Raw genomic sequence first — 25,915 nt, 5'->3', positions numbered from 1 at the left:
CAACTGTACTCATTTCACATACTAGCAAAGTAATGCTCAAAATTCTCCAAGCCAGGCTTCAGCAATACATGAACCATGAACTTCCAGATGTTCAAGCTGGTTTTAGAAAAGGCAGAGGAACCAGAGATCAAATTGCCAACATCCGTTGGATCATTGAAAAAGCGAAAATTTCAGGAAAACATCTACTTCTGCTTTATTGATTACACCAAAGCCTTAGACCACAACAAAATCCATCAAGAGATGAGAATACCAGACCACCTGACCTGCCTCCTGAGAAATCTGTATGCAGGTCAAGAAGCAACCATCAGAACTGGACATGGAACAACAGACTTGTTCCAGACTGGGAAAAGAATACATCAAGGCTGTATATTGTCACCCTGCTTACTTAACTTATATGCAGAGTACATCATGTGAACTGCTGGGCTGGATGAAGCACAAGCTGGAATCAAGATTATTGAGAAATATCAATAACCTCAGTTATGCAAATGACACCACCCTTATGGCAGAAAGTGAAGAGGAACTAAAGAGCGTCTTGATGGAAGTGAGAGAGTGAAAAAGCTGGCTTAAAACTCAACATTCAGAAAACTAAGATCATGGCATCCGGTCCCATCATTCCATATTAAATAGATGGAGAAACAATGGAAACAATGACAGACTTTAGTTTTTGGGCTCCAAAATCACTGCAGATGGTGACTGCAGCCATGAAATTGAAAGACGCTTGCTCCTTGGAAGAAAAGTTATGACCGACCTAGACAGCATATTACAAAGCTATGGGTTTTCCAGTAGTCATGTATGGATGTGAGAGCTGGACTATAAAGAAAGTTGAGCACTGAAGAATTGATGGTTTTGAACTGTGGTGTTGGAGAAGACTCTTGAGTCCCTTGGACTACAAAGGGATCAAACCAGCCCATCTTAAAGCAAATCAATGCTGAATATTCATTGGAAGGACTGATGCTGAAACTCCAATACTTTGGCCACCTGATGTGAAGAACTGACTCATTTGAAAAGACCCTGATGCTGGGAAAGACTGAAGAGAGGAGAAGGAGACAACAGAGGATGAGATGGTTGGATGGCCTCACCGACTCGACAGACATGAGTTTGAGCAGCTTCTGGGAGTTGGTGATGGAGAGGGAAGCCTGGTGTGTTGTAGTCCACGGGGTCCCAAAGAGTTGGACACGACTGAGCAACTGAACTGAACTGAATATATATGTGTGGATATACATATATATAAGTAATAGATTCACTTTGCTATACACCTGAAACTAATATAACATTATAAATCAAATACACCTCAATAAAAATAAAAAAAAAGAGAAAAATCCACAAACAGTAAATCTGAAGAGGGTGTGGAAAAAAGAGAACCCTCCTACACTGCTGGTAGGAATGTAAATTGTTACAGGCTAAAAACTAAAATTAGAGTTGCCATATGATCCAGCAAACCCATTCCTGGGCATATACCCAGAAGAAACCATAATTCAAAAACACACGCACCCCAGTGTTTATGCAGCACTACTTACAATAGCCAGGATATGGAAGCAACCTAAACATCCATCAACAGATGAATGGATAAAGAAGCTGTGGTACATACATATGCAACAGAATACTACTCAGCCATAAAAAGAATGAAATAATGCCATCTGCAGCAGCAAGATGCAACTAGAGATTATCATATTAAGTCAAGAGAAAGACAAATACCATATGATATGACTTCTACATGTCATCTAAAATACGACACAGGTGAACCTATGAGGCGGAAACTGACTCATATAGAGAGCAGATTTGTGATTGCCAAGGGGGGAGGGGAGTGGGGCAGGGAGACACTGGGAGCTTGGGGTCAGGAGATACAAACTATTACATATAGAGTTGATGGACAACAACATCCTACTGTATAGCACAGGGAACTATATTCAATATCCTGGGATAAACTATAATGGAAAAATATTAAAAAGTGTATATTTATATATAACTGAGTCACTTTACTGTACAACAGAAATTAATACAACATTGGAACTCAATTATACTTCAAAAAAAAAAACCAACCTACTCTGATTAAACAAAAATGATGTTAAAGTGAAATCTGAAGATTGAGATGAATAGTTTAGCAGAGGGAACATGAAGGCAAGAAAAACCTACATGTTCCTTACGCCTGTGACACAATGGGGAAAGAACTGTTCTTTCCTTGTAGACTGTGACAGTCTGGGCTAAAGGCAATGAAAAGTCATGGAAAGGCTGTAAAGAGGGGAAGGACAGGAGAAAGATAATTTTGGCTGCAATTTAAGAAAATATTCCCACTATGTCCATTATTTTCAACTCTAAGTCTTAAATGATTTTCATTTTGCCTTAAACACTGTAAGGAGCAAAATAAAAAGAAAATCTGTATTTGAGGGAAAACAATATACTATATATCATAGGTAAATTAAGTAAAACATAAGCTATTCTTACAATTTTTTAACTACTGTTAACATCACAAAATAGATAAGGCTTAACAATAGGCTAATAGGTAATTGTATCTTCCTTTCATTTGAAACCAGTCAGTTCTAAATTATTCATGCTAACCTAAGAAAGATACATACGTAACCTAAGTTGATCAATAATCCAGATAATTTGTTTCACTTAGGAATGTGCCTTTCAATTTTCATTTAAACATGAGTGTCTCTGAAATTTAGGAATTTACTTAAAGCCATACCACCGAAAAGGGACAATGCAATAAAGCTTAAATCTTGTGACTCAGCCCATACTGAAAATTAAGAATGTGTTTTAGGCTGATGTCAAGATTAAGCAGAGAGTGATTTGTATCTTTTTAAAATATATTTTTCGTATTCTTCAATTTATTTCTGTACAAAGAAGTATCCTCTTTCACATTTTCCTTGAGAAGGTCACCTTAAATAACTGAGTTTAAGAGATCTTCTCTGAGATATAAAGTGTATTTTTAAAAAGATGGGTGCAGCAGTCAATGGGGTTGCAAACAGTCAGACACATCTAAAGCTTTTTTGATAAAGTCTTATTTCTGTACTATGTAAAATAAACCAAGGAATGAAAAGTGCTTTATAATATTCAAGACTAATTAAAACCTAGCAAATATGCTGACAATGTTTTTCATTGAAATACTTAACATTTTAAAATATTTACATAAAAGTAAAGGCAAAATGTTACTATTTTGAAAAGCAAAGGATCAGTCAAGACAAAATTCTTTTTTACCTACTCAACAGTTTACATAGATAATTAAAAGTATCTGGATATTAGCAATTGCTTCTAGCTATGCATTGTTTTCAAATAAAACTTAGAAATTACAGAATTTATACTTCTTTATAGAAGGAGAAAGGGTAAGAGTCATATCTCAACACAGAAAGTCCTAAGTACTCTCTGATATTGTCAGCTGAAGCTGAATAATTCATCAAACATTGACAATCATTTGAGAAAATGATGGGTGGCCCCTTACCATTTGTACCTAATTATTTAGGACTTCATAATACGTGCTGAATCTATAGCATGATGATACAAGAACAATACAATACCTCAGTTTTCAACTCTTAAAAACAAAAGAACCAAACCCCAAAACATTCTGATTTTGTTGTTTAAAAAATTGTTTTCATTTTAATGATCTGAGTTAGTAACAAACAAATATACAAAATTGTCTTTCACATTTCCGTACATTGTATTATGGACCACTTAAAACTCTGGACTACAAATGCAGGTTTCCTTGTAACCTTAACCTCAATTATTGTCACATAAATAATGGTGATTTGCAAAAACATGCATTTGTGAACACAGATGCCGAAAGTCGTACATGTAAGTTAATGTACAACCAATAGTGTACATTGTTCATTTGTGCAGTTATGTGTCAAGTGTAATTGACACAGAAGCAGTTATCCTGGAATTTTTCACTCTTTGAAAAGTATTTCTGAGAAAACTACAGTTTAAAACAAAAATTATATTCTATAGATACAATAAAATTCACAACGTGCACATCTGAAGCAACTTCTGGGACCCAAAGCTGATTCAATAACCCTGATGCCATATTAGTTTTATGGGTATATCTCCAAAGTCACAGGTTGGAAAATAGCTGCTTTAACAAAAATAAATACATATATTAAAAGGAAACTGAGACTTTGAAATACAGTAAGGGATGTATGAGTCACCTATAATTTTCACCTATAATTTTGTTTTAGAAATTAGATGAAATTTAGAAATTTAAAGATAATCTGAATATTTTCTAAGCCATTTAAAATTTAGATTTTTCTATCTCATCGTTTTCTATTTGATAGTATAATACAAAAGTGGGTAGTTTCTATTGTTTACTATAATTTGTCATTATAAATTTATGACTTCATTAGGTCAATTAAGTAGAAACTAAGTCATCATGAAAATGGGAATAAGGAGGCCCCTTCTCTAACCACTAATCTGAAGTGAAGTCGCTCAGTCGTGTCTGACTCTTTGCGACCCCGTGGACTGTAGCCCACCAGGCTCTTCTGTCCATGGGATTCTCCAGGCAAGAATACTAGAGTGGGTTGCCATTTCCTTCTCCACTAATCTGAACTAGGAGTAAATACCAAAACAAAACAATTTTTTAAAAAATAGTAAATTGTGTCTAGGTTTCTGTAGGTACAAAAATCCAATCTTTCTTAAAAACGTTTTCCTGGATTGTGGCAATATGTGCTTTATCTCTTGAACTCTATCTATGACCTAAGCTTATTTCTATATTACACATTTCAAACTCCCTGGCAAGGAATGTGAATGCTAACCAGCCAGGTATCTATTCAATTTCATACAAAGAAAGGACTTGTGTGTGGATGTCATAGTAATAGTCCCACTTCACGAAGGCCTGAGTTTGATGTCTTTGCCTATGCTATATGGATCAAATGAGAGAAGATGGTGCAAAGTAACTGAGTTTCCTTCAGGCAGTATCATAGACTTGGCCTCTGGTTTAATGAGAACACTTGTTTTCTAATATGAATACAACTGCAAACAGCTGAAAGGCAACTGCAGTTGAAAAGGAAATGGAATTATTTTCTACAGGAAACAAGGAATGTCTCTGTTTTCCATGGGCCTTATGATGAAGGAAATGTGGCTAGTGATTTCAAACTTGTACTTCAAGAGTTACCTAAATGCAGAATGGCTTTTAAAAATGTTTAAATCATTAATGATTCAGGGAAATAAGCTGTGGGAAGTAACATAAAGATGTGTACTTACAATCCTACATTAGATGATGTAGTTCTCTACTCTGCACTTTGGAAATGAAAAGAAACCAATTCTGTCCAGAGTCAGTATCAGAAAGAAATATGGCTGCTTCCTACTTTTCTCCACTTAGTGAAATTAATGTTATGCTGCTCTCAGTGCTGATACTCTCTTATTGGAGTTAGGCAAAATGAATCTAATAAGTTACTTTTGCTTTCAAAATAAGCTGCCTAAATGTTCAGAAATGGAACATTTAATTCTTGAGAGGAATTTCTATCTTCTGTCTTATCTAATAGCAGGTATAAGGATTGGTAGATTAAGGATTATTGCTTTCAATAAGATAACCGTCAGAAATAAATATGTAAGCTGAACTCAAATACTCCATTTCCACCCAATGCTACTTTGTTTGATTCTCAAATCAAGTTACATGCTATCTTTAATTCTTTGCCAATTTACCGAGGTTTTAAGTGTAAGAAGTTGGCCTGTTAACTCAAAATAAAGACACCAGCAATAGCCTCGTCAGCATGTCTTACTTGGGCATGGAGCAGTAACACTGCTTTTTTGATAGGACTTAAGGCACTAAATGGTGGTAAAATAAACACGAGTATGATGATTAACAACTTCTTTAGAATCCTAAAAAAGAAGATCACTGGGACACTAGTAAAAAAATTTTTCTCAAACACATAAGGCATCCTGTTGGCAAACAGAAATAAAAACAGAAGGTCATGTTGAACCTAATACATTCACGGTCTCAGCTAAACTACTTGAAGAAACACTAGCTATCCAACTAAAGAGAGCTACAATAGCATGTATAAAGGTTGGAAAGGCACCAAAAGGAGGACTCTACCGCTTCCAGTTCTAAGAGTCAGGTTGGCTGTGTTTAACACTGCATGTCGTCTAGTTACAAATTTTATTCTTCAAAATGTAGAATGTGGTTAATTTTAATTTTGACAAATCAGTTAACCAAGTGCTAGTTTACTAAGAAATTTATTTTCACGAATCAGAAAATGACTGCAGTGTCTAACACAACCCCATTTATAAAGCTAAACTAATTCTAGTACTGAATGCATATTCTGGAAAACACTGAAGTAAATCTGTATAAACAAAGAGGGTTACCTCAAGATAAATTCACAATAGAAATTCAACATATAACTAAATAAGATTTACTGAAAATAATGAAAAGTGTAGTATAGATACATCAAACATAATTATAACCACAACATTTTCCTTGTGAAAAATACAACTATTAGTGAAATAAAATGTACAATTGAAAATTTTTCCAAAGGAAAAATGGTATAAAGGAAAATACTTTTCTTTTGAGATAGGGAAAATAGTATGTCATTGTTTTTTCATCACCATATAATTTGACACAAAAAGCAGTCATAGAATTGCACCAATTCCACATCCAGTTTCCTGAACATGTTAAGAGTAAAAGTTCATAAAGCAGAATGCCGTTTCTGAATTTTACATTTTTAAACTGATGATATTCTCATACAGAATGTCATGTCACACCAGATCTGCTTACATAATGTACAATACTTTCCGTTTTGTGGTCAGACATGAAGATAAACATATGCTTTCTGCCACTTCTCTTTCATTCTGGTGTTTGGTCAGAGTCAGGAAAAAAATAATCAAGTTACTTAAGTGTTATCTCTCTAGCAATAAAGAAAAATTATATTTAGTGCATGCTTCATCATTTGTCAAAAAACATTTCTGAAAATAAAACTCAGTTACCCAACGGTTTACAAAATAGAAAAATCATTCATCAGGATAAAAACACGGTGACATTCAGGTTCATTTCCAAAGGACTGACTTCCTTGGCAGCACCACTGTCCTTTAGCAGAGGCCACGATGCAAGTTCATGGTCAAAGCAGGTGTGCCTACATAAGACCACTGCTTGACATTCAATTATCTGAGGTCTCCAGAGCCCCCCTTTGACCACCTGCCTCTGCCATCTCATTAGTGCCAGAAAATAAGATGGAATTTTTGTGGCAATGTTAGGAACATTTCTGCTGTACATGATTTAAAAGTTCTCCAAATTTTTCAAATAGGTCTTCTACCCATTTAACATTTTTCATACAAAGCTGCACAATTTCTTCCTGTCCTAAATCTTCATTTTTTTTCTGCACAGAAGAAATCTAAAATGAAAAGAAATACTAAATTAGTTTATACTTATCACTTTATAAGCTCTTCACAAAGGCTCACTGTTTCTCTATCCTGAATGAAAAGAGGATTTAAAAATTTGCCAAATACTGATTTTTTTTAAAAATTCCATCTGCAGAGAATGACTATCTCACATAAATCTGAATGGTCTAATCCTATCATTGTCGGCTCCAAGTGGGGAAGGAGGAAGGCTAGGAGAAGTGGTTCAAACTTTCTCAATTCCGTCCAATTGTGTTAAAAGTGGAATAACAAATTTTGGGGTCAGTTCCTGCATTCCAGAGCATTGTAAAAATACCCAACATATGCTGTGTGACCATACTTACTTTCTCCTTTGCTAGACAGATTTTAGATTTATGTACATTTTTCCATACCAGATCATTATAAAATACATGATTATACAGCCTTGAGCCACTTAAGCCTTTTAAATTAAAAAACTGATAATGCTTGTCAAAAAAGGTTACTGTGTACAACCATTTAATCCCTGAGGTTAATCCTTATATCCCATCCATCAAGTGGTATGGTCATATATAATTTCTGAGCAACTTAAATTATGATACTGAAAATATACAATTAAATTTTAACTATAATTTCTTCACGCCAAGGGGCGAAACCCCCATTTCTCTGCAATTAAGTGGGATAAGGCCATTCTGGTGATAAAGAGGACAGTAAGATATTCAAAGCAGTGACTAAAATGAATTAATTAAACAGGATGATTATATATTGTGAGAGAAGAAAATGCAATAAAGTGCCATTTATCATGGCAATGTAAAACAAATATAACAGCTCAAAAACATTACCACTCACAGGTCCTATGAGAAGCAATGAGCCTCAGATTAATCTGAGCACAGCATTTAACAGAGATAGCATAGACGCATATTTTTAAAAATTATTTCTAACAATTCTTTTTAAGGCATTCAAAAATACTGCAGCTAATTAGAACATCCAACAAAAGCAGCAGATTCACAGATCTAGGGAACAGACTAGTGGTTACCAGTGGGAGGGGGAGGGGAAATACAGGGGTCAGAGAGTGGAAGGTATGAACTACTGGGTGCAAGACAGACTATGAGGATATACTGTATAACACAGGGAATGGAGCCAATATTTTGTAGTAGCTGTAAATGGAACGCAACATTTAAAACTTACATATAAAAATATTGTAGCTACAATCTTCTTAAAGTTCAGGAAAACATACATTTCCTTTTTAAGAAGACAAAAAAAGTAATTACCTCATCTTTACATATCAGATAAACATGATATTTATAATGGTGGAGTGAATGATACAAAGAATACAACTGTATTTTCTCTGGATCAACAGCAAACTCCTATAAAAAGAAAAGAATTTATACACATTTATTTCATGGAGCATCTGAACTAAGAATACTTTTATGAAAATGTTAGAGCAAAACTCTCAATGCAAATCTTAAAAGACTTATATGGCTAGTATTAATATGTATTAATATGGACAAGATGCTTATTCAAAATTAGAATTTAAATCATATTTAAAAATCTTTATTATTTTTTTCTGCATGTAAGTATACTATTTCCAAAAAGTTAAACATTATAGAAAAGTTTGAACAGTAAACATAAAAGATGACTTATAAGGTAAAAGAATTCTATGTCTTGTTTCAGAGGTAAACAATGTTAACAGCATGTAATATATTCTTCCATGTTTCGCCCAAGTATAACATATATTAATAACACTAATTTTTGTAATGGGAAGGAGTTCATACTGCACATATTGTTCCACAATTTTAATTTTCATAACTTTTTTAACCTAAAGAAAACTTGGGTATCTTTCAATTGATTAAGCACTGCCCTCACTCCCCCACAGAAATTGAGGGCAAGGATTTTGGATCATTTTTCACTGTTGTATTCTTAATACTCAGAACTATATTGGGGAAGCTATACTTTGGCCACCTCATACGAAGAGTTGATTTATTGGAAAAGACTCTGATGCTGGGAGGGATTGGGGGCAGGAGGAGAACGGGACGACAGAGGATGAGATGGCTGGATGGCATCACTGACTTGATGGACATGGGTTTGGGTGAACTCCGGGAGTTGGTGATGGACAGGGAGGCCTGGCGTGCTGAGATTCATGGGGTCACAAAGAGTCGGACATGACTGAGTGACTGAACTAACTATAGGAAGTAAAAAATTTTTTATTGAAAGACTGAATCTCTCTCTTCTTTTTAAAAGTACATAGTATTACATTATCTCGGTAGCTCTTTATTCAGTCTCACACTGGTGATATGTATTTGGAATTGTTCTTACAAACAATTTTACAATGAGCAAAGGCATATGGTTTTATGTATTTATGAATGTTTCTACAAAACGCATTTTTGATGGGTAATCGCTAGGTCGCTAAACTACTTTCTGAAATGGCAAATAACTTAGACTATGTTTGAAAATAAATGAATTCCAAGTTTAATAATTTTATAGATATAGAATACTGATTCTTATGCAATGTGTGCATACTCATTTATCTGTTATGCATTTGTATTCAATGACATACAAAAATATTAAAAATATAAGCATGGAATAATTATCAGTCTCATTTAGAAAATTTGTGAGCATTCACTATATGCCAGATACTGTGCTAAGCAATGGAGAAAAACAAAGAATGAGACTCTGCTCCCTACACCAGAGAAGTTCTCATTCCTCCTGAACACACTTCACATTTAACAACAGAGTAAAACATTTGCTTGTTTTCAGTTCAGTAGCTCAGTCATGTCTGACTCTTTGTGACCCCATGAATCGCAGCACGCCACGCCAACTCCCGAAGCTCACTCAAACTCATGTCCATCGAGTCGGTGATGCCATCCAGCCATCTCATCCTCTGTCATCCCCTTCTCCTCCTGCCCCCAATCCCTCCCAGCATCAGGGTCTTTCCCAGTAAGTCAGCTCTTCGCAAGAGGTGGCCAAAGTACTGGAGTTTCAGCTTTAGCATCAGTCCTTCCAAAGAACACCCAGGACTGATCTCCTTTAGAATGGACTGGTTGGATCTCCTTGCAGTCCAAGGGACTCTCAAGAATCTTCTCCAACACCACAGTTCAAAAGCATCAATTCTTCGGCGCTCAGCTTTCTTCACAGTCCAATTCTCACATCCACTGGAAAAACCATAGCCTTGACTAGACGGACCTTTGTTGGCAAAGTAATATCTCTGCTTTTCAATATGCTAAGGAGTAAGCATCTTTTAATTTCATGGCTGCAATCACCATCTGCAGGGATTGTGGAGTCCAAAAAATAATGTCTGACACTGTTTCCACATCTATTTCCCATGAAGTGATGGGACCAGATGCCATGATCTTAGTTTTCTGAATGTTGAGCTTTAAGCCAACTTTTTCACTCTCCTCTTTCACTTTCATCAAGAGGCTTTTTAGTTCCTCTTCACTTTCTGCCATAAGGGTGGTGTCATCTGCATGTCTGAGGTTATTGATATTTCTCCCGGCAATCTTGATTCCAGCTTGTGCTTCTTCCAGCCCAGCGTTTCTCATGATGTACTCTGCATAGAAGTTAAATAAGCAGGGTGACAATATGCAGCCTTGACATATTCCTTTTCCTATTTGGAACCAGTCTGTTGTTCCATGTCCAGTTCTAGCTGTTGCTTCCTGACCTGCATACAGGTTTCTCAAGAGGCAGGTCAGGTGGTCTGGTATTCCCATCTCTGTAAGAATTTTCCAGTTTATTGTGATCCACACAGTCAAAGGCTTTGGCATAGTCAATAAAGCAGAAATAGATGTTTTTCTGGAGCTCTCCTGCTTTTCCAGTATCCAAATTTCAGAAAAGTTTATGCTAGTGTCCATTATTTGTTTTCATACCTTAGTGAAGACTCCATACTGTGTTTAATCGCACTGAGCAGCTTCAGCTGCTCATTTGTTGCATGCAACAAATTCTGGTCAATTCTCTTTTCACTTTCATTCTATTACAAATATTTTCTAATTTTCCTTGCTATAGCGTCTTAGATATACCCATCATTTAAAAGTGGATACTTAATTTCCAAATATAAGAGATTTTGTTTAAAGTATCTTTAATATTAACTTCTCATTTAAATGCTTTCTTCCTTGCAATCACTCTGTGTTTTTTCTCAGTCTAATTTTTTTTTAATTTACTTTTTATTGAAGGGTAATTGCCTTACAGAATTCTGTTGTTTTCTGTCAAACCTCAACATGAATTGGCCATAGATATACATATATCCTCTCCCCTTTGAACCTCCCTCCCACCTCTCTTCCCATCTCACCCCTCTAGGTTGATACAGAGCCCCTGTTTGAGTTTCCTGATCCATACAGCAAATTCCTGTTGGCTCAGTCCAATTTTATTGAGACTTTCGATAGCTAAGTCGAAGATCTCTCTCAGTAAATGTCACACTGCACTTGAAAAAACATGGATTTTTTTCAAATATCTTTTGATATTGATTTCTAACACAATTTCACAGTAATAAGAAGACAGATGCTATACGATTTCAATACCTTTAGACCATTAAATTTTTGCACCCCGTTTTATGTCCCTAGATATGTTTCAGTGTCTCCTAGTTTATAGCCTATGGAATCTTGTATAGAGTTTGTATCCTATTGTTGTGTGAAAACTGAATAAATCTTAATTATATTGAATTGGTTCACAGTGCTTTTCAGGTCTACTATATTCTTCTACTTCTCTGTATATTGATTCTATTAATTTTTGAGAGTCTGATATTGAAACTCCAACTAAAAATCTTAATTTATCTACTTAAAAAATAATTGTCATATATAGTAGAACCATATGTAACCTTGTTCTGTATTTTCCAAGTCTCCTGTAAATGTATTATCATACTTTCATAATTTAAAAAAGATAAAATTAAAAAAACTTGCCCCTTTCAATGTCTTAAGTAGGATTTATATTAACAAGTGAAAAATCTGTAATTACATCAGTCAATATATACTTACTTGTGCAGATTTAGTAGTTGTTTTAGAAGTTCTTAGAGTTTTTTTATTATAAGCTTTGCCATTCATTTTGATTTTAGAAATAGCAGATCCCCCACTTTTTGCTTTAGAGTCTCGAGTAATTATTGTTAGTTCGGGAAAACTTTCCAAGGCATTCTTGAGAATAAAGCAAGAATAACTGATGTTAGAAAAACGTGAGCTTGACTACCTCCAGCTATTGAAAATTTATTTTTTAATATAAAAGTATAATCATACATGTACATATATACACAAAAAATATATGTGGGGGTTACTGATGGGGTGTGGTAAATATATACAATATGTGCCTACATACATACACAAACATACATGTGGTGTTAAACATGGCCACAAATTCGTGGGAGCTCCTCCCATCAAGATATAGAACCTGTTTTCCCACCCTTGGATATGAGCTAACATTATGACCTGATTTAAGCAACAGCATGTGACACTGTAGAGACTCCTGAATGAGGCAGAGTGTTCCTTTTAGTGTTGTCTCTTAGGCTTCAAGTCAAGGGAAAGGACAGCTATAAGTTTCATCTGTTTATAAACAGTTTCAACCTTCAAGGTCACTCTTTTCCAAATTCTGTATCGGTTCCCAAGCACCTAGTACTGTGACCCCTCAAACAGGGGTCACATTACATTTCTTAAACAAATAACTTAATTTTTAAAGCAAAAGTGTAGAAGTGAACTGTTTCATTTAATAGAAACAACAGAACTTTCAGCATTCTCTATCAGAATGAGCTATTAGTTTCTAGCTTCATTCTCTTTCTTAGATTATTTGTGCTTTTACTATATACTCTAGTGCTTTCCATATAAAACACGCTCAAGTTTGAAAAATTCTGGACCCAGAATTACTCCTTATAACAAATGGAACTTAAAGACAAAAATGGATTCTAAATTTAGAAACAATGGGATGGAGATGAAAGCAGAAAATTTAACGACTTCTCTAATAACAAGATGCTCAAGATGATTGGAAATAAATGTATTTCAGAGGAAAAAAAATTATTAACTTCAAAAGGCTTTAAGATTCCTAAAATTATCAAAATCATCATGGGAAATAGTAGTAAATATTTCTAAAAATAAAATCTTTTATAATCTACTATTTGTAGTATTTTATATCACATCATTCTTACTTTTAATACTGTGTGTATATTTTGGCTTTGAAATACAAATTGCTATAAATGAAAATTATCTATCATAGACATCACTATTACCATTTACAGTTTACATTAAGTAACTATAATTTCAAAATTAGAAATTTTGTGTTTTTTCTACGAAAACAAGAATACGAAAATTTTTCAGTTGTCCACCATAAACTACTGCATAAGATTGAAATACCTACTGAGTCTACTAAATTCCAAGTGATGGCTTTATTTTAACACAAGTCTTTAGAGAAATAGTTCAACATTTCTAAAATGGTTAGCCAAAACTGGTCATTTGTAAGATTTAGTAAATATTCACAGAACATAATCTGACAATATTTCATTGTCTGCAGAAAACATAGTGTCTCCCCACAAACTATTTCACTTGAAGACAGCATTTAAACAGAAAATACTGGATTAGGAGTAAGCAGAGCAAATTCTTAGCACTGATTATCTTACTAACTTCTGAATTTCTTTTTTCCCCTCTGTAAGTGTGTGTCAGTGAAGATTATAGGGTGACTAGTAGCGTTTGGTGTCATTTAACCTCTAATTGGGGTGCCCAGGTGGTACTAGTGGTAAAGAACCTGCCTCCCAGCCAATGCAGGACACTTGAAAGATGTGGGTTCAATCCCTGGGTCAGGAAGATCCCCTGGGAAAGGAAATGGCAACTCACTCTAGTATTCTTGCCTGGGAAATCCCATAGACAGAGGAGCCTGGTGGGCTACAGTCCTTGGGGTTGCAAAGAGTCAGACACGACTGAGCACACACACACTAACTGGCTACAACCTCTAAATCAATCTCAGAGCATCAATTTTCACCTACCTAAAATGAAAGTGATCTTCACTTTTACTGGAGTTCAGATAAAATAGGGATGTGAGAAAGCTATACAAATCACCCAAAGGACTTGAGGACTTATGTCTACACATAATCCTTCACACAAATTTGTACAGCAGTAATTGCCAGGACTAGGAAGCATCCAAGTTGCTCTTCAGTAGGTGAATGTATAAACTGTGGGGTATTCAGACAATGGAGTATTATTCAGGCTAAAAAGAAATGAGCTACTAAGCCATGAAAAAGACATGGCAGAGGAGTATCAGTAACTGAAAGAAGCCAATCTGAAAAAGTTACATACCATACTGCAACTATATGACATTCTGGAAAAGGTAAGACTATGGAGTAAAAGTAAAAAGATCAGTCATTGCCAGAGGTTAGGGGAGGGAAAGGGATGAACAGACAAAGCAGAGGATTTGGGGGCAGTGAAACTACTCTGTATGATACTATGATAGTGGGTATGTTGGTCCAAACTGATGGAACGTACAAGAATGAATCGTAAGGTGAACTATGGACTTTGGGTTACCGTGATGTGTCAGTGTACATTCATCAGTTGTGGCAAATGTGCCGTTCTGTGGGAGATAGACGATGGTAATGGGGGGGGATATTCATGCGTAGGGGCAGGGGATACATGGAAATTGTACTTTCTGTTCAGTTTTGCTGTGAACCTAAAACTGCTTCAAAAATAAAGACTGTTTATAAAAAAGCTATACAAATGTATTAAAAAACACTTCTCTTGACTGGAGTGGGTTGTCATGTCCTCTTCCAATGAAATGGGAAAATTTTAAAAAGGGTTAAAAGAAAAACAAGATTGGAATACAGTAGATTAAGGGAAGCATTTTTGAAAACATTTGAAAATTATAGTATTACATATAAGGAATACTACATGAATATAAGGGCTTCCCAGGCAGCTCAGTGGTAAAAAATCTGCCTGCCAATGCAGGTTTGATCCTTGGGTTGGGAAGATTCCCCTGGAGAAGGAAATGACAAACCCACTCTAGTATTCTTGCCTGGGAAATGCCATGAACAGAGGAGACTGGTGGGTTACAGTCTATGGGGTCGCAAAAGAGTCAGACACCACTTAGCGACAAAACACCAGAAGATGAACATAAAAACCTGAAAAATGAATTTAAGCAAAGAAAAACAAATGATAAACATAAAGAATGTACTTAATAAAATAAAAAGACATGTTCAGACAAGACTCATAATGAATAAAAATCAAATTTTTGTTGGGTGGACAACTTTATAAAACTGAGAATGACTTCCAAAATATTCTTTCCTGTTACGTCGAGGACTATAATTGCCACTGAGTTTGCTAATAAACCATGTGAAGGAAATACCTTGAATGACTGATCCAAATGAAGATTCAAAAGAAGTCTCTTCCGGTTATCATTCAGCATGCTATCTATTTTTTTCATATGAGGCAAAAGTAGCTCATCTAAAACAACATAAGAATTTGTTGTAATAGGATGAACTATCAACACAAAACCTTGTTAGAAATACAGCTTTCCCACAAAACATTAATAGACTGACATTAAATTCATGGTGTAAACTATTGATTTAACAATATTGCACACAAGGTTTTTTTTAAAAGTTAGCTTTAAAAAAAAGTTTACAATAGCTAATTGAGAAAGCAGCAGCATACTATGATGAGAAAACAGAAGCCCTGGGTTTTAACCCCAGCATTAGACTTGATCAACAAATGGTCAAACTGCCTAATCTCTCCATACTTCATTTACCAAGTAAACAATATTTCAAATCATAAATTTAACATTAAACATTTTTAAATAAAATACTGAGTATGATATTCTTAATTCACTATACAATGGGGCAAAGGATAAGGGGGCAAAAAAAATAGTCAAAATTCACTTTCAAATACACAAGGAAAGAGTCCATATAGTTATTTTAGAAGAAGAAAAATACACTCAGGGTATAAATTAATTACTTTTGGTGCTGTAGTAAATAGTTTAGGTTACTAAAAATTTATCAGCATAGCAGCATTTTATAATACTAATTATCTTTAATGACCTTTCTGAAAATGTATATATAAACCCTCAGAATCTGGTTACTAATTTCATAGCTAAATAAAATGACTCTTTATATCTGGACAATAATCACAAGCACAGAGACCAGCAAAAGAATACTTTCCTTAAGTTGAAGAAAAAGCTCTCAGTAAGGAACGCTGTTCAAAGTCACCACAACATACCTGATAGCTTTCATTTTATCTTTCTAGCAGTGATTAAGTCTATTCAAAATTTACATTTTACAAAAACAAGTTTTAAACATTTGTGGATTGTTTTGAAATAGAACCATTAAAATCTATACCCTTCATTTTAAATGGAGAAAAATTAAAAAAATATATAATAGGAAAAAAATCATTTAAAATACAACTACCTAGAAATGACCACTATTAAGAAATATGTATTTTATGATGCAAGGAGTTCTGATTGACAGAGAAAATACTTGCAAGCTCTTTGTTACTGTTTCTGATTATATGATCAAAAAAGCAAGACTAGAAATTAGAAGACTTTGGATTTAATCCTTTTTCCCCACTCCTATATTCTTGCCTGGAGAATCCCAGGGATGGGGGAGCCTGGTGGGCTGAAGTCTATGGGGTCACACAGAGTCGGACACAACTGAAGCAACTTAGCAGTAGCAGCTGCTACTTGCAAGTTGGGAGCTCTTAATAAGCATGTCACTTAACCTTTTTGAGCCTTATTGTCTTTACTCCAAAAATGGCTAAGATGTTCTGGGATTATGGGGAATAATGTATGTCAAAGTATATATGAAAATAATAAAACAATTTATATCATTAGGCACTGCTGTTGAAGTATATTGTTACTATTTATTCATTGTTACTATCTTTTTGATCTTACACTTGTTCAACTCATTCTGATAGAAGGATAATGGAAACTGGCTCATTAATCCTTTCATTCTCTTAACTGTCCCTGGTGAAAGCTGTAGTAGCTGAAGGGTAAATATTAGTAAGCAACATTAGATATATGAATTATCAGCTTATTTCATATGGCAATTTCATCCCTACTATACCAGAAGAAAAAGTTACTAGAGAAAGAGTAAAAAAGGAATAATATTAATAAATATAATCCAAGGCATTTATGGTTTTACTACTAACTGATTAGAAAATATTTACTCTGTGATGTATCTTTTACTGGACATGAATATACAATTTAATCTTTATACCACTGTTATCTGCTTCATCTTTCCAATTATTAGAAAACAGAAATATAAAAATTGATTGAAATCTGGATCTTCTACATAATATAGATACTTAGTGAAATGTAATGAGGATGAAAAAGATTCTAGGATTTAAAGAAACTAGTAGGTGGGTAGTCACTTAGTCGTGTCCAACACTTCTTGACCCCAAGGACTGTAGCCCACCAGGCTCCTGTCCATGGAATTCTCCAGGCAATACTGGAGTATTCTCATGAGTAGAAATCAATAAAAATACATTTAATATAAAATTGTTCAACTATTCAAACACTTCATGAAAAGCTATGATCCTATGAAATATAAAGCTGTATTTACAGAACCAAGATACCAACAGTTTATTAGCTGACAACATATAGGATATATCACAAAAACCACATATTAAACATACAACTAACAGAGAAGAATGAAAAAGATCTGGAAAGTACTGCCAAGAAAGTATGACTTAGCAAACTGTACCATTGCTCTTCTCTAAGGCTTGCATTGTGTCAGGATCCAAAGCAATGCTGACAAGCAATTCCATGTAACTCTTAAAGGTTTCCTTCATTGCTCTTGTGTTCAAAAAACGAGTGACAAAAGGAGCTGGAGGATTAAACTCTGGGAGGGAGAAAAGAGGAAATATTAAATATTCCTTTCTGACAATTTTAAAAACACATTACCCAACAGCAAGTTACCCATAAGCAAATAAACGGTTATAGATAAAACTTCTTCAAAGTCAAGGTTCTCCCACTCTGCTTTTAAAAACATTTCGAATGAGAGATTCTCAAAGCTGGTTGTGCCTATCAAAATCACTGGAGAGCTTTGAAAACAAAACAAAACAAAAAACAGACTGCTGGACTTACTAAAACCAATCTGGAGTAGTAATGAAGCGTAAATGCTACACCTTTAAAAAAGTCCCCAGGTGCCTCTGAAGTCCAATACCAGCCCAACATTTGGAAACATTTGCCCTGTAGGGACCTGTTTCCCCTCCCCTGGCCCTACCAGACATCCACTGTGAGGTCGTGCTACTTCAAAATTGGATGGGTTTTCTAGTATTTAATTAGTAAAGAAACCATAAAACACCTAATGTATGAGTTAACATATACATATCTCTTCTTTTTACTTCTACACTTAAATTACTATAAAATTCTGGTCTAGAGTCAAGACATATTTTTAAAAATTTTAATGTAAACACAATCTGTATAAAAAAATTTCACTCAAATTCAATGGTAAGAACTGCAAGATCAGAGGAGTGTCTTAAGTTTTACTTTTTTATTCAAATATAGAACCATCATCACAACCTTTAATAGGGGTTCTTAGAGTTTGGTCCAAACCCTTTGGGGTTTCCCCAACAACCCTTTCAGGGGTCTCTGATGTCAAGCTGTTTTCCTAATAACATTAAGGTGTTAGATACCTTTGTCACTCTGTTGGCATTTGTGAAAGTAATGCTGTAAAACTGCTGCGGGCCTTTGCTAGCATGAACTGAGACACTGACACCAAACTGTGCTAGCAGCCATGTACCTTGCCGTGGCTGCCATCTAACGGTTATGGATCTGAAGGAAAAATAACCCCAAACACTGATTTCACTTAAGAATAATCCTTGAAGAAGCAGTAAAGACTTAATTGTATTAAATCTTTACTCTTGAGTAAATGTCTTAAAACTCTGTGTGATGAAATGAGAGGTATATATAAAGCACTTCTGCTATGATGTATGACAGTCACCTCCAGGAAGAGCACCCATGCAATTGTTTGATGAACTAGCCACCTTGTCCACTGGAATACCATTTTTACTTAAAAAATAACAGATACCCTACCGCTATTCAGTATTTGGCAGACATTTTCTTAAAGAAGTGAACCCGTCACTACCAGGAAAACAACTGACAGTATTTGCTGCCAATGATAAAACTGAGGTTCTAAGTGAAAATTAGAATTTCGGAAAACTTATTTCCACCATTGTGAGTCTGATGACCATTTCAATAGTTAAAGACTTCACTGATGAAATTACTGGTAATATTAAAAATGTTATTTTTTAATACTGCAAAAATGTATTATGTAAATGTAAAAACTAAAACCATAAGGCTCTTATGAAGAAAACGCAGGGATAAATCTTCATGACCTAGTATTTGGCAATGGATTACAAATATGACACTGAAAACAACAGCAATGAATAAAACAGATAAATTTGGCTTCATCAGAATTTTGTGCATCAAAGGACATTATCAAAAACTGAAATACAGGGCTCACCTCCACAGCACATATACTAAAAAAAAAAAAAAAGTGAAATATCAACCTACAGAACGGGAGAAAATATTTTCAAATCATATTCCTAATAAGGGTTTAACATCTACAATATATAAAGAACTTCTACAACTAAGGAACAAAGGAGAGATGAACTGGGCAAAGAACCTGAATAGACATTACTCCAAAGAAAGTAAGAAAATGGCTACTAAGGAATTGAAAAGATGTTCAACATCACTGGTCACTAGGAAAATACAAATCAAAACCACAATGAGATATCACTTCACACCTACTAAAATACCTATAATCACAAAACAAAATATAACAAGGGTTGGTGAGGATGTGAAGAAAATGGAAACCTATGTATTGTTAGTGGGAGTATAAAATAGTATAATCACTGTGGAAATCAGCTAGGCAGTTCCTCAAAAAGCTAAATATATAAAATATATGACTCAGCAATTCCACTCTTAGGTATACAAATAATTGGAAAACCAGGACACAAACCTAACAGATACTTGTATGCCAATGTTCACTGCACCATTATTTACAACAGTCAAAATGTGGAAGTAACCCAAGTGTCTATCAATAGAATAAAAAGATAAGGGCATACAACGGATAAACTTATAATGGAACTCCATTCAGTCATAAAAACTAAAAAGTTCTAACATATGCTATATAACATGGATGAACTTTAAAAACATTATGCTAAGTGAAATAAGCCACTCTTACATGAGACACATAGGGGAGGCAAATTCAGAGAGACAGAAAATAGATTAGAGATCATCAGCAGCTGGGGGAAAGGGAGAATGGGGAATTATTACCTAATGGTTACAAAGTTTCTATTTAGAGTGATTAAGCAGTTTTGGAAATAGCTGTGAGGTTGTGCAACAGTTGTGAATATAATTAATGCTGCTGAATTGTACACTTAAAAATGGTTAAAAGTGGCAAGTTTTATGTTATATATATTTTGCCACATTTTAAAATGTGGGAAAAAAATGAAAAAAAAAATCAATGAGCTAACAAATATTTTCACATGGCCAAAAAATGTTATAAAGTCATTCATGGATAAAGGGTAAAACAGATTTTAACATAACAAGCATGAAAAGTTGAAGAAACTACCACTTGTCAAGTTTACAAAATAAAATCCTTTGAGTATCAGAGAAAAATATCCATAATTATCTGAAAAAGTAATCAAAATACTCCTCTCTTTCCTAACTACATACCTAACGTGAGTCCAGGTCTTCTTCACATACTTTAACCAAAATAACACCTAATAAAAAACCTAATACAGAATATGAAAATCCTATTCTAATTAAACACGAGTGTTTAAAAAACTGACATTAATATGTAACGTGTGTTAGTCACTTAGTCGTGTCCGATGCTTTTCGACCCCATGGACTGTACCCCGCCAGGCTCCTCTGTCCATGGAATTCTCCAGGCAGGAATACTGGAGTGTTCAATGAAATACTGCCATTTCCTTCTCCAGAGGATGTTCCTGACCCAGGAATCAAACCCAGGTCTCCTGCATTGCAGGCAGATTCTTTACCATCTGAGCTATAGGGAAGTCCCTTATATGTAATGGGTTTATTTAAAATATTTTGAAATTGTTTTCACCGATCCTTGGCGATATACATAGATACAAATCACACACACACACACACACACACACACACACACAGTCTTTTGGAATCATCAATATATTTGAAGATTATAAAGAAGTCTTAAAACAAATAGTTTGAAAAACCACCAGCCAAAAAACTATGTTTATTATCATATTTCCTTCTTTTTAAGAAGCACTAATAATGCTTGCCTACTAGTGACACCGAGTGGTAATCCAGATTATCAGTGAAAGAGAATTTTCAACTTGACTGTCATCTGAGGAAGCTGTATAAGTAACAGTGCAAAGCAGAACTTAAACTTCTCTACTCTAAACAGTAAGCAGGAATGCTAACTGTGAAATTATATATAATGCCTTCCATGCATACTCAAAGCACTAAATTTCTTTACAAATTCTGATACTTTACAAACATTTCTAAATAACTTCATAAGTAGCTTTTAAAAATAATACATTTAAAGCAAACTTCTGTTACAAAAGAATTTTTATTATAATTCTATTTTTATCCAAGTAATCTCTGAGATCAGCTCCCAGGCAATGATACTTGTAATGCCAGAAACCATCCTAGACATCAACCTCAACAGTACCCCCAAAACTCAACTCATCATTCAAGTTCTGCCAAGAATACATCTTGAATTTCTCAAAAGCTCTGAGAGTTGGTGATGGACAGGAAAGCCTGACATGCTGCAGCGTCCATGAGGTTGCAAAAAGTCAGACACAAATGAGCGACTGAACAGACAGATGATGTCTCATAATTAAAATTCAGATTTTACCATTTGTTCTTTTACTTAAATCCCTCCAAGGATTCCCCTCCGTTTACAGAATCCCAAGCCTTTTAGCTTTAGCATGGCATACGCAGCCTTCCGTCATCCTTTCATGTTTTTCTGACTACCTTATTAGAATTAGAGGTCAGCGTATTTTTCTGTAAAGTGTCAGATGGTAAATATTTGGCACTTTATGGTCATTGCTCTCTGTAAGAACTACTCAAATCAGTCACTATAAGGGGAAAGTAACTTATGAAAACATGTAAATAATTCCCAGTTTTCCAATAAAATTTTATTAAGCATAGGCTACAGATCACATTTAGACCACCAGTAGCAGTTGCCTGCCTCTGCCCTGGACTACTGAACTGCTGAAAATTTCTTGTAAATGTTACACAATAAGTTTGATGGCTGATGGATGTTTCCTGGTACGTTTCTGTTTTACAACTGTCTCAGGTTTAATTTCTAATAAAGTTAATTTCAATATATAAAGAGCTTACATAAATGCTCATTGGTGTCTTCAACAGTTTCTAACAGTGTACAAGGGTTCTAAGGTCAAAAAGTATGTTAGATAACTGCTATGTATTTCAATCTTTTCACTTTATAAAAGAGAAACTAAGGCACAGTTATTTAGCTTAGTCATGGGCAAATATATGCCTAAGCAGAACTTAATGAGGTAGATAAATTACCTAATTAAGGAAAAATAAATACATTTTGAATTGTCAGCATCATTGTTGCTCTCCATTAATGCAGCAAATCTCAAATTATCAAGGTATTCATTTCATGAAGAACTCACCCTCATCATCACTACTACTAGAGTGGATCTCAGGAGATGAGTCAGATTGGGATGATGAAAATTCTTCTTTCCATTTCTTCCTTTTCTTTGGTGGTGGCTCAGCCTTTACTTTTAGCTGTTTAACTTTGGGTTTCATGGAAGGGGCTTTTGTTGTTGCAGTTTTTGGTGTTGGAGGATCAGAAGTTTTACTGCTGTTACTTGGCTTAGCCTGAACAGTTCTGCAATGTTACAAACAGACTTCATCAACACACTGAAATCTTGTCTAACTCAAATAAATTAATGAGGAACTTCCCTGGTGGTCCAATGGTTAGACCTTTGCGCCTCCACTGCAAGGGGTGCAGGTTCAAACCGTAGCTGGAGAACTAAAATCCCGCAGGACACACAACTTGGCCAAATAAAGTAAATAATTAAATAAAAATTTAGAATAAAAATTTTTTATATAAATAATTTAATTACAAATAAACAGAAAATCAAGAAACACTGGTGAAAAAAATTTAATCACCTCACCAATACCTCCAAAATAAAGTCTAAGCCCTACACATAGCCAATGGCGACTGCTCCAAAATTCTCTTGAAATATACTCTTTAACACTGACATTCAACATATTCAGTTAGTATGGGACTATATTAATTCAACCCCTATTATTTCTCTCTCTCCCTCCACTCCTTTCCCTTCACGAACTCACTTTTCCTGACTATGAGGCTGTACTGCAGATGACCAATGGACTTCTAGTCACATCAGCCTTGGAACATCAGAACTCTCACAAGCTCTGTTGGTGCCAGGTTTTGATATGGACTCTCAACTGCACCTGTGCCAGAGTCCCCGAAGTAAGATTTGCTGTGCCCTGGTTTTGGAGATTTGAAGGAGAGGATAAAATTCCATCACAGAGATAAAGTGGCTGTGTCCAATAAGCTGGAATCTTCATTAACTAGATCTTCTGAGCACTAGATTGAGAATATCTAGGCTCACACCTGCTTTCCCATACAGATTAAAGAGAATGTGGCTGGGTCATCACTTCCAAATTCATGGTTTTCCAAATTCATGCTCCAGACAAGCCAGAGTCACATTAACATATGATGACAATTCTAATGTAATGTACAGGTCTTAAACAGGTTTTACTCATTTTAAATTTGACATTTCGTTATTATTTTCATTTTACTTTCAGATTAAAAAAAGGGAGCTAAGCAAGGTTATCTTTTTTTCTTTTTTTTTTGTTGTTGTTGTACCATGTGCAGGATCTTAGGCTTCCCTGGTGGCTCAGAGGGTAAAGCGTCTGCCTACAATGCGGGATACTTGGGTTCGATCTCTGGGTCGGGAAGATCCCCTGGAGAAGGAAATGGCACCCCACTCTAGTACTCTTGCCTGGAAAATCCCATAGACTGAGAAGCCTGGTAGGCTACAGTCCATGGGGTCGCAAAGAGTCAGACACGACTGAGCGACTTCACTTCACTTCACCATGTGCAGGATCTTAGTACCTGACCAGGGATCAAACCTGCGATCCCTGCAGTGGAAGCATGGAATCTTAACCTCTAGATCACCAGAGAAGTCCCTAGAAATGCTATATTAATTTAGGTCATAAAGAGATGGATTCAAATCTTTAGACTGTAAATCCAATTATTTTCTACTATACTAGGGTGACACCAAAAGGACTCAGGGAAGAAAAAGGTATCCACCCCACCATGCTAGCCACAGGCTTTATAATTCCTGTCTCATTACTTCAAAAGGAATCACTTATGACATTAACTGATGATTTTCAGACTTGTATATAATGGAAAAAATAATCAGTCCCTTTAATTGATATAATTCTTTGTATGTCACCAATCATAAGTTTTCCAATAATTATTACAAACATATTATATAAAATAATAAATACCTGATAGTTTGTGAAGGCTTATTTCTTGGCTTTTTGGAACATACTCTGACATACTCCTTTTTGTTAGTGTTTTCAATGAACTTCACATATATCCTTTTGTATTTATTCTTTGCATCTCCAAAATATCCAAGGTACTAAGGAAAGAAGCACTTTGAATTACTTAATTGTACATTCCGTACATAAAATATTCCCTTGTTGTCATGACACACTGTCATAAAGTCATCCTTCAAAATGCCGCTCAGGCCAGGCTAATTGCACCCTCAATAAGAATGATCCCAGCCTCATTCTTAACTGCAAGCCTATATATAGATGCAGTCTTCTCTGGCTAATCGTCAGATGCTTACTTGCTCAATGCTATTAAACAACTACTCAAGTAAAAAGGAATAATTCTGTAAGTCTTGGTAAATCAGGATATTTGACTGACAGAATAATCAATGTTAGTGTTTCTAGGTCCATCAGAATTCTTCCCACACTAATGTTAATTCCTTTCCATTATTAAAAAAAAAAAAGTTAAGCCATTTAAGTAGTTGGTATTTATATATTAATTTTATTTTAAAATCAGAGCATCATATACTCTATAGTTCAAATTTTATGCTACTTATTAATATATCATAGATGCTCGATATAAATACATTAAACAATACATTTAAATTTTTATCATTCTGTATTTTACCCAAGATCACTGTCAAAAAGTAGGAAGCTTAATGTAAACAAGCATTTTACTTACACTATTTGTAGCAGCAAATTCTCTTTGCCCATCTCGAATTTCAGGAACAAACTTCTGTAATAAGGCTTTTTGTACTTTCCAAATAGCTGGGGGTTCTTTTCCTGTTTTTAAAGCCTCCTATAAGAAGAATTAACGACATTTATAAAAAGTAGCAATATAGTCTAGATTTATAGAATCTGAGAGCTGAAAGGAATCTTAAAGAACTCCCTAGTTCAACCTTTTATCTTTTACCTAGCTGAACTTTCACAGTAATTCTTATACATCAGCTGTTCATTCAGTCTCTGCTAAAATTCTTCCACAAACAGGGAGTACAAATATATAAAGTAGCCCACTACCCTTTTCTATAGCTACTGGAAAGTTTTCTGCTAATGATACATTGTTTGTGCAATTTTATTACATATAGCACGTACATATTCAAAACTATCAGAAACAAATATGCTAAAATATAGA

At 34.9% G+C, this 25,915-nt stretch overlaps 1 protein-coding gene across 2 annotated transcripts in view; it reads right to left on the bottom strand.

Annotated features, from left to right (window-relative positions):
• Positions 1-3,566: 3,566 nt before the first annotated feature.
• The window catches only part of QSER1 (glutamine and serine rich 1), a 78,510-nt gene continuing 56,161 nt past the window's right edge, over positions 3,567-25,915 (bottom strand). For both annotated transcript variants that reach the window (XM_069554687.1, XM_069554688.1), the window contains exons 6-13: positions 25,466-25,582; positions 24,739-24,872; positions 22,866-23,083; positions 17,936-18,073; positions 15,589-15,686; positions 12,258-12,410; positions 8,565-8,660; positions 3,567-7,313 (exon numbers count right to left, since the gene is read on the bottom strand). In XM_069554687.1, coding sequence (XP_069410788.1) covers positions 7,173-7,313; positions 8,565-8,660; positions 12,258-12,410; positions 15,589-15,686; positions 17,936-18,073; positions 22,866-23,083; positions 24,739-24,872; positions 25,466-25,582 — 1,095 coding nt within the window. In that variant the 3' untranslated portion in view covers positions 3,567-7,172. The remainder of the gene's footprint in view (positions 7,314-8,564; positions 8,661-12,257; positions 12,411-15,588; positions 15,687-17,935; positions 18,074-22,865; positions 23,084-24,738; positions 24,873-25,465; positions 25,583-25,915) is intronic.

Source organism: Ovis canadensis, chromosome 15 (assembly GCF_042477335.2).
Source record: "Ovis canadensis isolate MfBH-ARS-UI-01 breed Bighorn chromosome 15, ARS-UI_OviCan_v2, whole genome shotgun sequence".
In the NCBI taxonomy this organism is placed as follows: domain Eukaryota; kingdom Metazoa; phylum Chordata; class Mammalia; order Artiodactyla; family Bovidae; genus Ovis; species Ovis canadensis.
Note: the sequence above shows the minus strand (reverse complement) of the source record. Positions and strands in the feature narration are given on the sequence as shown.